The sequence below is a fragment of the Hakea prostrata genome, chromosome 10, assembly GCF_041222555.1.
Source record: "Hakea prostrata isolate BN-2017 chromosome 10, UWA_Hpros_2, whole genome shotgun sequence".
Lineage (NCBI taxonomy): Eukaryota > Viridiplantae > Streptophyta > Magnoliopsida > Proteales > Proteaceae > Hakea > Hakea prostrata.
This window is the reverse complement of record NC_142609.1, coordinates 25,182,175-25,196,022: the sequence shown is the minus strand read 5'-3', so window position 1 is coordinate 25,196,022 and position 13,848 is coordinate 25,182,175. Positions and strand designations below refer to the sequence as shown.

General features: G+C 37.4%; 1 protein-coding gene across 1 annotated transcript; it reads left to right on the top strand.

Annotated features, from left to right (window-relative positions):
- Nucleotides 1-11,779: 11,779 nt before the first annotated feature.
- Nucleotides 11,780-12,871, top strand: LOC149002348 (uncharacterized). Its single transcript, XM_089138694.1, has one exon. It carries the CDS (start codon nt 11,780-11,782, stop codon nt 12,869-12,871), a length of 1,092 nt encoding a protein of 363 aa, XP_088994820.1.
- The last annotated feature ends 977 nt before the right edge of the window (nt 12,872-13,848 follow it).

Genomic DNA, 13,848 nt, shown 5'->3' with positions numbered 1-13,848 from the left:
AGAGATTTGAAGAAGAAGAGAAATTAGAGATGGCATCCAAAGCAATCACCGCCGCCCAGCTTCACAGCACCAAACCCTTCACCTGAAGAGAGAGAGTCTCAGCTCTGCTTCACAGATGGGTTTCGATCCTCTCTCTCAACTCTGCTTCACAAATGGGTTTTGATCTCAGCTTCATAGATGGGTTTCGATCTCAGCTTCACAGATGGGTTTCGATCTCTGCTTCACAGATGAGTTTCAATCCTCTCTCTCTCAGCTCTTCTTCATAGATGGGTTTCAATCCTCTCTCTCTCTCTACTGCAATTTTGCAAAACTCTTCACAGATGGGTTTCGATCTCTGCTTCACAGATGAGTTTCAATCCTCTCTCTCTATCAGCTCTTCTTCATAGATGGGTTTCGATCCTCTCTCTCTCTCTACTGCAATTCTGCAAAATTCTTCACAAATGGAGTTTCGATCTCCATTGAATGGATGTGGAGGTGGCTCTGGCTTGGGTGCCGGAGGTGGTTCTCGCCTGGGTTCTGGAGGTGGGGGTGGAGTCGTCGAAAAAGTCGACTATCGGCGACATATCACCGATTCTCGGCGACATATCGCCGACTTTTGGTAAAGTCGGTGTCGCTGGGGGTTTCGGTGTCGCCCCCCAGCGACACAGCGAAAAATCGCCCCGTGTCGGCGATAAATCGCCAACACAAGGTACCCTGGGTCTAGCCTGATTTGATAATCCTAAAAATGATTATATTTGGGTAATACTAGTTAATTTATCTGAAAATTATATAATTTTTATAGAAATATGAGGTTGTAATTTTATTCTCTTCTCATAATTCCATCCCTAAGAATTTTATGTATGTTTTTCCTATTTCCATTTTCTTTTTGAAAATAACGATCATATGGTCCATAAATTTTGAAAATATAATTTGTAGATGGCTATTATATTCCTAGGGTGTTTTACTGTAGGCAAATATGTCATCAATGTAAATTATAGAAAAATTTTGAATATTTCATCCATGCATTTTTAGAAAACAGTAGGGGCATTTTTAAGCCTAAATGGCATCACTAAACATTCTTAATGTCCTTTGGTTGTGGTGAATGCAGTCCATTCAATAAATTCTTGATGCATTTTTATTTGGTGGAATCCAAATTTGCAATCAAGTTTACTAAATATTTTACAGTCTTATATATTAACTAAGAAGATAATCTTTATCTGGGATTTATAAACATCTTTATATATATTGTCATTTAATCTCTTACAATTTATAACCATTCTAGTTTTTCCTCTGATTTGTTCAGATTGTTTGTTAACTATAAATGCTACACTATAATGCCTAGAATTTGATTTTCTTATTAATTTATATTTTATAAGCTCTGCCATATGTATTTTAAATTCATCACTATTTTTAGTAGTATATTTAGTTTGTCCTGTATTTATTCTATGTTATGGGTTAATTATTTTAAAATTTTTCATAAGGTTTTATCTATTTTTTTACTATTTTAATGGATTTTCATTACTTATTATGTCTATTTTTTCTAAATTTCTTATGACTTGCTGAATATCTTTATTATTTTCTATGTTATAATGTAAAGTTTCTCCTGTTATAATATTCTCAAAATCTTGTAGGTTTATTTGACAAAAGTCTTATGTGTATATTTCTAGTTGATATTCTAGAGAAGTTTCTAAGGAGGTTTCTAGAAGTTGTGAAGAGGGTAACCCGCATTGATTCCTTGTACAGGAACAAGTTTGTTGTTATAACTGTTGTTTTGAATTTTTAGAATTTATTGCTAAATTTATTTTCACTATATATCCACCATGTTGAACTACTATAATTTATGACAAATAGGAGGAATCAGAAATTGTTAGGGTGATGGTACAGTGTTGAAAGAATATGAGGGCTTTTTTTATAAGAAGAATTTTAGAAGTATGATATAAGAGAAAATTAAGTCCCAATAACATGTTAACAGTGGGTGGTAAATCATGTTTAATATAGATAGTATCAAGAAAAAAATGAAGGTTATATTGTTTATAATGGTTATGAAAAGTTAAGGCAACTGATTTTAATTTATGAGCATAATAATGAGGAATTTTGTCAATCCCATAACTAATTGTAGTTTCAGGATTTTGTTTGGGTTCTTGGTCATTGTGAGTAATAAATTGTGGGATAGTAGGTTCTTAGTACATCATGTATCTATATGGGCTGTAAGAAAATTTTGATTATTAGAATGTAAAAGAGTAATTTAAATTTTTACTAGGAAATTTTGGGTAGTAAGCTTGGAAAAGCATTGAAAGTTTTCCTAGTTTTGGGTCTTATATTTTGTCTGAGGTAAAGTTTGGTTTTGTATGGATAATGAGTAAGAAGTAGTTGGTATGTATTCTTGTTTGTCTAAGAATTGTTGAAGTAAATCATGAATTTGGTCTTGTTTGACCAATAGTTGTTGGAGAATATCTTCTATACTTTGTACTCAGTTTCTATTTTTCAAAGCGTTGATTATCTTGAGTATTCTTAATATTTATTTGTTGTTTTAAGTTTGCAATATTATTTTAATTTTAGAGGACTTTAGATTCTAATGTGGTAAGTCTAAGGTCAAATGGTGCTCATGATGAATTTTTTTTTTTTGGTAATATCATGATGAGGTTATGATCGGTGTAGGAAATGTGTTGTTTTTTTGTAAGCAATGTCTACAAGCTTCATTATAGTATTGTGAGCATTGATATCTTAGGTCAAGAGAAGGATAATATCTACAATAGACGTAAGGTTTATTGATATTTTCTTTTTTGTTTATCTAGTTATGTTGACAATTTTTCATTAATATATGAAATAATTGAGTTCTGTTATGAAATTAGTGCATTGGCAGTGATGTCTGGTTTCCTAGAATTTCTTCGATATTTTCAATATTATTTTCTAATTCTATAATACTATAAATACTTTCAGTATTTGAAACATCCTAGTCTATTTCTAATAGTGCTTGATTTATAGTTTGTATTAGATATGAGTTTCTAGTGTATGTGTTTTGTAATTTTAGACAATTATTTCTAAAATGTCTCAAGTCTCCACATGTGTAAAATTTTAGTTGTGTCTTGTAAGTTTTTCTTGGTTTGAATATTCGAACATGTTTGTTTTTGTCTAAGAATGACTTTTTAGCTCCTGATTTTTTTAATGCATAATTTCTTCTTTTTGGTGGTTGACTGTATTTTCTTTAAAGTTTGTTATAAGATTTAGTTTTGTGTGTCTTATAGAAAGATATGTTATTATTATATTGCTAGGGTACATACATTGTATCACAATAACTATGTTTTCCTCTTAGTTGTTTAATGTCAATTGGTCGGCACATTTTTATTTTAATTCTTGCATTATGAAGCTAATTTAATGTCATATTCTTCTGACATCTATTTTAGCTTTCTTTTCATCTGAATAGCTAGTCTATTCATCTTCCCATTGTTATAGTATTCGTTATCTTAAAACTCCAAGGAGTTTAAAAAACAGTTTTTGGTTTATACAGTAATCAAAATATTTAGTTGATTTTAAGGCATAATACATGTAATCTTTACGGAATTATTTGATATATCTATAATTTGATAAGCTTATTTGTTCTAAGGCTAATGCTTCTTTCTATTCATCTTTCTTTTCAAAATTAGGATCCTATCATGTAAGTAATTATCCTATAATATTTAAAAAATTATATGGATTATTTTCTTGAGTTAATATATATTGATATTGATTTGAAAATTCTTCTTTAAATCTTTCTCATACTATTTTGGTTGAATCTCCTAAGTATGTTTCTAATATAACAAATAATTTTTCAACAGTAAGTTCATATGGTCTGCGATTTGCGTATGCATCCTTAACTACTATATTTTTTTATACGACTATTACTGAGTTCCACATTTGCTGGTCATGGTATGTTAAATTTAATAATTTTCCTGCTAATGCTTCTTGAAAGTGTATTGGAGCATTGGTAGCATATCTCATTCCTCCAGAATGATATCTATAGCTTGATTCACTCTCATACGTACGGTTGGGTATATTTTTTCTAAAGTAGTTATAAATCTGGACCTATCTTAGATGTACTTTGTTTTGTAGAATATTGGAAAATATGGTCTGTTTGCATAGATGCGGTTTGTGATGAAGTTGCAATTTATGGACTACTATCTACTCTTGATCCACTTGTAAATTATGTTTCATATTATCAGTATTATTTAATACTTCATTTAAGTACTGTATTTCTTTAGTATTTTGGTATATATTGTATTTTATGTTATAGGAGCTGAATTTTATATCTTCATTTTCTTGTTTATTATATTTTATTCAAAATGTAATTTTGTCTTTTTTGTATGGTTCATTCATTGTCGTTTTATAATTTCCAATCATATCTTGATAATCTTTCTTGAACTAAAGTGAGTTTTTATTGTAATACTTGTAAGTTTGTTATATTCGAGTTTATTACATATTTATGATATATCACAAGGTTTTCTATGTTATGTGTGAATTTGACTTTAGATTCATCATTAATATCGATTTCTTTTGTTATATTATTTTTATAATCTATGAATCTTAATAGGTAATCACCTTCCTTTGTTTAGTACGTAATGGAGTTGGTTGGAATAGTTGTAGTGTTTTTTTTCAGGCTCTATTATTTGGAATAAATTCCATAGTAATCTGGCTAATTCTTCAAATTCTATTTTAGGAGAGACTATTGCTTTTGTCTCTTTACTAGTTAGACTTTCTACTATATCTCTTATTTCTATTTTATAATTGGTGGTTTAATTTTCTATTGTAGTTCATAAAAAGCTAGTACATATTTGTAAATTATTTCCTGTAAATCTTTCAAATCATTTTACCAAGATGGCTAATTTTATATTTTATGAATTCATTTTTGTCTAATACCATATTTTGGTTAAACGTTACTAACACTACATTATCATTCATATCTATTTCCATTAACTAGATTATTGATTTTATGTTGTTCCATCTTCTATCATATAATATTACTAAAATCTGTGTTCCTAGTCCTCGTCTTACAAGGGATTTTAGTGCGAATATTCCAGTATGAACTAATTTAAATTTATTTATTTTAGTTTAAGTTCATTGTCAACTATATTTATCCTCATTGTTTGTCCTTATAAACAACTTATGGTTCTTTCTTTTTTCTTTATATCTAATAAATCATGTATTTCTAGGAAATGAAGCAAAATTGTAAAAATTTCTAAGACTTACAAAATTTGATGCATTATTTCTGAATATTTCAGTGTTTTCATTTATGTCTATTACATTTGTAATATTATTTTCTTAGGTGATTCTTTTGTTCTAGAAGATTCTCCTATAGTTCTATTAGATCCTGAAAATCTTCTGATTTGTTATAAAATAAAAAGAAAATATAGAATACAAAGAAAAAAGACAAGATTAGTTTGGCACTTCTATTGAGTTAGTCATTACATATTTACTGTAAAATCCAGCCCAAACCTAACCAGGACACACTATTTGTTTTGAGATAAAGAAAGACTTGTTTGATATTAGACCTTAATGTTAGACCGTGATTTCAGTGTTTTTATCTTTGAAAGCCTTAGAAGGTTATGTCCGACCTTTTTCTTAGAGTAGATCCAATGTCCCGAAGTGAAGGAAGAAGTCCTTATGGGCCCTCTTTATGGAAGACATGGTGTTTGACCCGAAACCCATGGACATTGACTATGATACCCCTTACTTGGGTACATTGTCAGTGTTTAGTGAAAACCTGCGCACCGAAGAAGGGTGAATTAGTTGAAGTACCAAATGAACTCTTGTGCCCAATCCGAATGTATTTATAGAAACTAGACTTATTGATGGACTCGTAGGAGAAAAACCCACTCAATTTGACCCCATATAGCCCTGCAAATCCCTGTCCGAAGTTGTTAAACTATGTCTGGAAAATCCTGCTTGCGCATCCAAGAAGGTGAGCTTAGTTGGTGGACCTAATGAACTCCTATGCTTGATCCGAATGTATTTATGGAAACTAGACTTTTTGATTGACTTGTAGGAGAAAACCTCACTCAATTTGACCCCGTATAGCCCTCCGAATCCCTGTTTGAAGTTGCTGAACTATTTCTGGATTTTCTCCTTGGAACTGTTTACTGTTTTGGTCGATCCTCTTTGGTCGATGTCATCAACCAAAGAGCATCGACCAAAGTAGCCCAAATTCAAGAAAAAGATGCTTTTTGGATATTCCTTCCTCTATTTTAAGTGAAACCTCGAACCTAGAACCATATTTTACTCATTTCAACACCTGAGAACTTGGGAAAGGCTCCTCTTAGGCTCCTCCTTGGCTTGGGTGATGATCTTCTACAAGAATCATTGTCTCTCTTCTCCAACTATCATCTTCCAAGGTATGATTCTCTCTCTTGCTTTCTATCCTACCCACTTCTCTTCTTCTTTTTACTGATGAGACTATGGCCAAGGTGCTGCAACCTTGCAAACACCTTGCCATGAATGTCTCTTCCCATTTATACTTGCTTTTCCTTTATTCTTGCTATGCTTCACTTGCATCTTGATCCTTACATATGCATTACCATGATTCCTTACTTAGCAACTTGATTTCTTATACTAAACTGAGATGTAGAGTATGATTAGTCTAATCTCTGGCTTGCAAATGATTGTAATAATGTTCCTAACCTATTCCCCAACTAATTCTCTAGCTTCCCTTTCAATTACATCAACTTCTCATGAATGCTAGGATTCTTGTCTTTAGAACATAGGACCTCAATTTGGGGGTTTTCGTTTGGACCATTGGATTGTGATAATACCTGCTAAGTAGTGTTCTTACATTGTTATTAATCATCCCTGTAAGTTTCGGATCAATCCAAGCCCCGGAAGACCAATTTCGGACCGAAATCCTCAAAACGCACTATTCTGTCTCGAAGACATTTTGGTCGATCCTCTTTGGTCGATGCCATCGACCAAGGACCATCGACCAAACCTGTTGCTAACAGCAACCTCAGCCAATTTTGACCCGTTCGACATTCGATCTTCCCGATTTTTTCTCTAACTTCTTGTTTATGTTTGTTTAGGGTCTTAACACTACTTTTGGATCATTCCTTGATAATTCTTGATTCATCATCAACTCAACCTAAGGTAAGGATGGTTATTGCCATAAATACATAGGCTATGTGCTTATGTCTTGATGCTCATAACTTAGCGAACATGGTTTCTTTATTCTCTTTTGAATATCTAGGACTTGCTAAATATGTTTTAGAACAATAGTATTGTGATTTCATATACTGTTGTCATAATGATTTATTATTCTTGTTACTTGTATTCATGATGGATCATTTTGATGTTATGATTTAACTTTTATTATGATGACGTATTAAATGTTTGAGATATGATGGACTTGAGTATGCGATTGCTTAGGTATAACTTGGGATTGGAAAGTGTCCTATTAACGCTTCTGTCCTTGGGCATCTGAGGGAATAGTATGGGATGTTCTCCGAAGATGCCTATCGACACTTTCCCGGGTTATTGGATGACATACATAGGATTGTCTAGCTGTTTGGCTGGGATGTCCCTGTCGTATCATACCCAAATCAGAAGGGCATTGAACCGAACGACTTGTGGTAGCAGTGAGGATTTGTGGGCACTCAAGACCGGTAACCAACCCGTGAGAGGTCATAAATCTCATTGCGGGAGCCATTTATTGGTAGGGTTGCAAATGGATAGACTTGGCTCACGGGCGCTCAAGACCGGTAACCAACCCGTGAGAGGACGTGAGAGCTTCCCGTTTACTATTTGTGGATGACCAATAGGGTTGATGAGTCCGTAATCCGGGATTACGCTGACTTTAGTGTGAAGGATACCGGAAAGAATCGCCCAGGGCGAGGAATGGACGTATCTGGATCTGAGTTGATATGATTGTAGATTACCTGCATTGGGCTAGGCTTTACCGTGACATGCGCCAATACTTATACCAAACGGTGATGTGAGAGAGTGGTGACTAAATCCCCTACCATGGTTTGAGAGGACTTTACCCAATTACTACGGCATTCCCAAGATACGGAATGGGTTGAGGGAAAGTGACTGACGACCCAAAGAAGTATGGTGCTATGACTTAAAGCATGTCTACCTTAGAGACTAGCATTCATAGAGTTAGAATTATACTTGCATCATGTGTTTCAATCATATTGCATCATGTTATGGTTTGTATCATATGGCTTATGTTTTGTGGAATAACCTGCCTTGCTGAGTTCTTTTGAACTCACTCCTTTTTGCAACATCTTTTGTTAGAATCTATTGCAAGTACTACTACTGTCGACTTTGACAGTCAACACTCTGAAGACCAAGTTGATGACATGTACCCCACTGGTCATGGTGTACAAGTTGATAAAGACTAGTAGTTCGAGATTGGGACTTGTTTGGAGCAGTTTAGTTTTATACTTATGTGTTTAAGGATGGGATATCGCCTCATTCCCTTTTTAACATTTTTATTTGAATTGTCGGGACTGTAGTTTAGTTTGTTCCCTTGTTATTTTGGGAACCGGTTGTAACCTTTAATTTTAGTCGATCTACCTTCCGCTTTTATTATAGGATGGGTTTCCTCCCTCCTTTTCACACTTGACTGTTTATCCTATTCGATTCATTTCTGTACTCTGATGTTATTTGTGAATCCTTCTGAGATCCTTTATTAACTTTTATTATTAAATTATTTGAATACAAAGAATTGTTCTTGCTTTTGATTATATTATTGTGCTAAGTGATATGGAGAAATTATGATCGAACCGGGTTCATACTTGGTTTGATCCTCGACTCCGGTCGAGACAGAAGGAATCGACTCACTCCCGAGCGAACCGAATCCATAAGATGACTTGCTGAGGAAGAAAACTTATTCAGCTACAAGCACGCCCTAATCCAACTTATGGATTAGGTTAATTACCCTAATGATGGCAGACTCAAATTGACGGCTGCGGCTAATCATTATCGAAGGGATAATCATCGCATAACCTAAAGGTTATCTCAAGAGTCCTCTGCTAGTCCAAACTATTAGAAGTCTATCGCTCAACAGATCTAACTGTTAAGATCCAACGACTACCCGAAGAAGGCTCAAGTGCATCCGACGAAGGAGATTCGAAGGTACACTCTATATAAACCTCACTGCCATACGAGGTGAGGGACGGAGATTCAAATACACACTGATAGACGTAAACTATCAGAGGCTTACGATCTAGATCACCTTTCCCAGATCTTCATTCCTTAGCTCTGTGCTTCTAGCAGAGCCGTTTGTGATTAAGTTCATCAACTGACTTAGCCTTCGGAGGTGGACTCCCGACCCCCGCGGTCGGGCCACATCTGACGTTTTCGTTTTGCAAGTCATCATGAGGAGATCTAAGGGCTGACCAGATTTTGGACACATCACTAAGTGACTATGATTGTTCCTAAACTTGATCGGTGGGACAGTAATTCACTCCCCCGGGTAATCCAGATAGGGTACCCCCTTGGTGGATTTAGGGCGGGATGTGACATTTACAATGGAACTAACATCTTCTCTGGTATGGTAATATCAGAGTCTACAAAGAAATACAATATATGATTCTCATACACAATAATATAATCTTGATATGGAAGGATAGATTGCCACCCAAGATAGAAGGTGCATAGAATGGAAATATTGATTGCCAACATTGTATAATGAGATGGTTCTGATCTTCACCAATATTGCATCCTGAGGTAGTTGAGATCTTCAATTGGAAGTACAATCTCTTTGGGGTAATGGACATCCATAATAAATATTATTTATAACACTCCCCTTGGATGTCCATCAATAGATAATGTGCCTCGTTAAAATCTTACTAAGAAAAACCTTGTGGGAAAAAATCTTAGTGAAGGAATAAAAATATACATATCTAAATAATACGTATTGGTAGCTGCCTCATTAAAAACCTTACTCGGAAAACCCAGTGGGACAAAACCTTGGTGAAGGGAAAAAGAGTGCAACATGTATTTTACTCCCCCTGATGATAACATCATTGAATATCTTTGAATACACACATTCCAATATCATATACCAGCTTCTCAACATTTGAAGTAAGCAAATCCTCAGTAAATAAATCTGCTAAAATATCACTTGAACGAATTCAATGAACATCGATTTCACCATTTTGTTGAATGCCATAAAATAGCTATCATTCACTTATGAATAAATAGCATGTTTAAGATATAGTTTTATGTAGATCAAATAAATATCCTACATTTGCATAACAAGTAAGTTGATGTCCACATTCATAAAATAATATAATGTCAATAATTTCTCGAATATATTGAAATATATGTTTTATAACATTTTAGTGTCTTTGTATTGGAGAAGAGATAAATCTTGTTAATACACTTATAGGAAATGCTACATCCAATTGTGTATTATTAGCAACATATATTAATGCCCCAATTGCACTTAGATATGGTACTTCAAAACTGATACGGAACCTTCATGGTTAATCGGGTATAACCCGAGTGGGGCTCCGCAGATAGTCGGGACGTGACCGACTGCAACGAATGAAACGCACATCCCAAATAAGGTGGTCTCTCCCAATAAGGACAGTCAACTCCGCTACCGACTGTGTTGGAGCCAATAACTGAAAGGCGAAATCTCCGGATAGGCAACGGCTCTTGTTGGGCTAACTTACCAAATATATAAAAGGTAACACTTACAATATAAAAGCATAGACATACCCCTCCGGTAAGCATCCAATACATTCTGAGTATAATCTTGTGTGGCTCTTGCACGAGTCCTTACTCTGTTCATTATCTGACTTTGCCATCGGAGGCGGCTGCCCGGCACACAAGCCGGCCCGCATCTAACCTTTCTTGCAGGACTCATCGTCCCGGATACGAGAGGAGGCTCAGTCAGATCCAGAAGCATAATTGATCCGCATCAGTTTGGCGCCGTCTGTGGGAACGATAAAGCTTGGAAGCCATGGTACGACGAACCAACGGACATTCCCGACAAGAAAGTATCGGGGATGATCGAGTAATTCCCGAAGAAATGGTTGACCCGTCAATCCACGAAGAATAAGAGGGACTTCAGGACAATCTGGTTCTGGAAGATCCAAATGAAGAAGGAACTTCGCGAGGTCCTCGGGACCAGGCCATTATGGCAGATATGGACGAAATACGAAAAGGCATGCTCGAAATGCAGGGGGTATTACGCGGTTTGGTACATCAAATAGGGGTCGAACAAGGACTGAGGCGTAATACCCAATCGGGAAGGCTGATGAGAGCCTTTAGGACAGTGCGAGGAGCCCGACATCCAAGGCGTATCCCAAGAGTAAAAAATACTCGGGAACAAAGGGAAACACATCCCGATCGTAGCAAGCGCCAAACCACGCCCAATGGGACAAGGATCAGTGCTTTAGAACGCATCTCGTTGCCGCCTAAAACATGATCCTTGCCCCAAAGGAATCGTCGGGAGGAGGTCGAGGAGATCGTGGATAAAGAAGAGGAGGGGGAAAGCCAACCCCGGACTTCAAAGTCAAGGATTTCGACATCTCGGGCACCATCCCAAAGGAAGGAGGCAACAAATCCTCGTTCGAGGGGGGAACATGTCGAGTCTGATGAGGACGGTGCAAGGCAGAATCGGCTACGAAGCCGAGTAGCAGAGGTCGAACGAAAGTTGGAGGATTGAGATCGTGACGAAGATCTTGATGTGGTAGATCGGGAGCCGTTCTCGGACGAGATCATGAACATGCCTCTCCCTAGAAATTTTATCATGCCAACCTTCACCCCTTTTGAAGGGAAAACAAATCCCAAGGAGCATACCAGTTACTTTAAGTCAGTAATGACTGTGCTGGGTCGGGAGGATGAATTGCTCTGCAGAACGTTCCCAGCGTCACTCAAGGGGCCGGCCATTAAATGGTTCAGCAGTCTACGACCGGCATCAATAAATAATTTTCGAGAGTTGGCCCATAAATTCATAGCCCGGTTCCGCAGCGCGATCGGGAGTAAAAAGACGTCTGATAGCCTTTTTGGCATACGGCAAGGAAGGAATGAATCTATTCGGGATTATCTAAAAAGATTCGACGAGGTTGCCATCGAGATCGAAGAGCTTGATGATCAAGTTGCGTACAGTGCGCTTTGGAGTGGCATCACACACCAAAGACTTTTGGAAGTCCTACTAACGGACAAGCCAAAAACGTACGGGACGCTGTTACGCAAATGTCAGAAGCAGGCTAGTGTCTATGAGGTGATAAATGCTCGGGTTAAAGCCGATCGAGATAGAAGGTCTGATCGGGATGTAGACAAAGCTTCCCTGAGTGAAAAGAATCAAAGATCAAAAAGTAAATGGAAGCGTGACCAAGAGAGAGTGAGTTATACTCCTCTTAACACAAAGCCATCGGAAATCTTGATGAACATTCAGGATAAAAATTCGTTAAAATGGCCCAAGAAGCTACGCGCACCACCAGAGGATCGGGATATGACAAAATACTATCGATTCCACCAAGATTACGGCCACCACACCGATGGGTGCCGAAGTCTGAAGTTTGAAATAGAGAAACTGATCCAACAAGGTAAGCTGGGTCAGTATGTAAAGCTCTCGGGAAAGACCCGAACACACTCACCCGAGTCAAAAAAGAGAGGCCGATCCCCTAGTCCAAAAGAGGTTGCCAAAAAAGCAGACAAGGGGAAGGAGAAGGCAGATCGGGAAGAAACGCCTATGTATGTGATTATGGGAGGTCCAACTGTGGAATCTACCAGAAAAGCAAAGCTGAAGGCTCGGTTCGTAGGGGCTGTTCATTTGCCTAAAAAAAGACAAAATCCAACATGTCTCGAACCAATAACTTTTACGGCTGCAGACCTAGATGGTGTTATATCGCCACATGACGACGCGATCATCATCAAAGTCAAAATAGCCAATCGGGAAGTTCACTGAGTTTTGGTGGACACAGGGTCATCTGTTGACCTAATCTCGTACGACGCTTTCAAAAGATTAAAGTTGGCCGATGATCTGCTGACCCCGTCGTCAACACGACTGTATGGTTTCGCAGGGTCTTCCACAATGGCAGAGGGAACGATCCATTTGGATCTCAAAGTCGGGAAGTCACCCCGAGATACCCTTGTTCGGGTAAATTTTATGGTCGTAAAGGAGCTGTCAGCATACAATGTTATTTTGGGACGACCGACACTAAATGCGCTTCAAGCAGTCGTATCTCCTAGGCATATGAAGTTAAAGTTCCCGACCGAAGTTGGAGTCGGGGAATGTTGTTCAGACCAATCGGTTTCTCGCCAGTGCTACACAAGTTACTTGAAGGAAAAGCGTAAGCTAGAGAATTCGGGAACTGCCATGAACGTCGAAGTTCGGGACGATCGCGACGAGGAAAGCATGCAGCGGGCCGAGTCCGTAGAAAAATTGGAAAGGATACAGCTGAGTCAATCTCTCCCCGACCGAGGGACGTTTATTGGCTCGGAGCAACCAGAAGATTTCAAGAAGGAGCTTACTCGGTTCTTGTGTGATAATGCAGATATCTTTGCATGGTCGGCGAATGACATGCCCGGGATAGACAGGGCGGGTAGCGAGCACAAACTTTGGATACAGAAGGATGCTACCCCGGTCATCCAAAGACGAAGGAATTTTGCGTGAAAAACATGAAGCAATCAGGGTCAAGGTGGAAAAATTGGAAAGGTCGGGTTTCATAGAACCAATTGAATGTCCAACCTGGCTGGCCAATGTAGTTATGGTCAATAAGGCGAACGGGAAATGGAGAATGTGTATTGACTACACGGATTTAAACAAGGCCTGCCCAAAAGATTGTTACCCCCTCCCGAGGATTGATCTTCTGATTGATGCCACTGCTGGCCACGAAGTCCTTAGTTTCATGGATGCCTACTCGGGATATAACCAGATTCTGA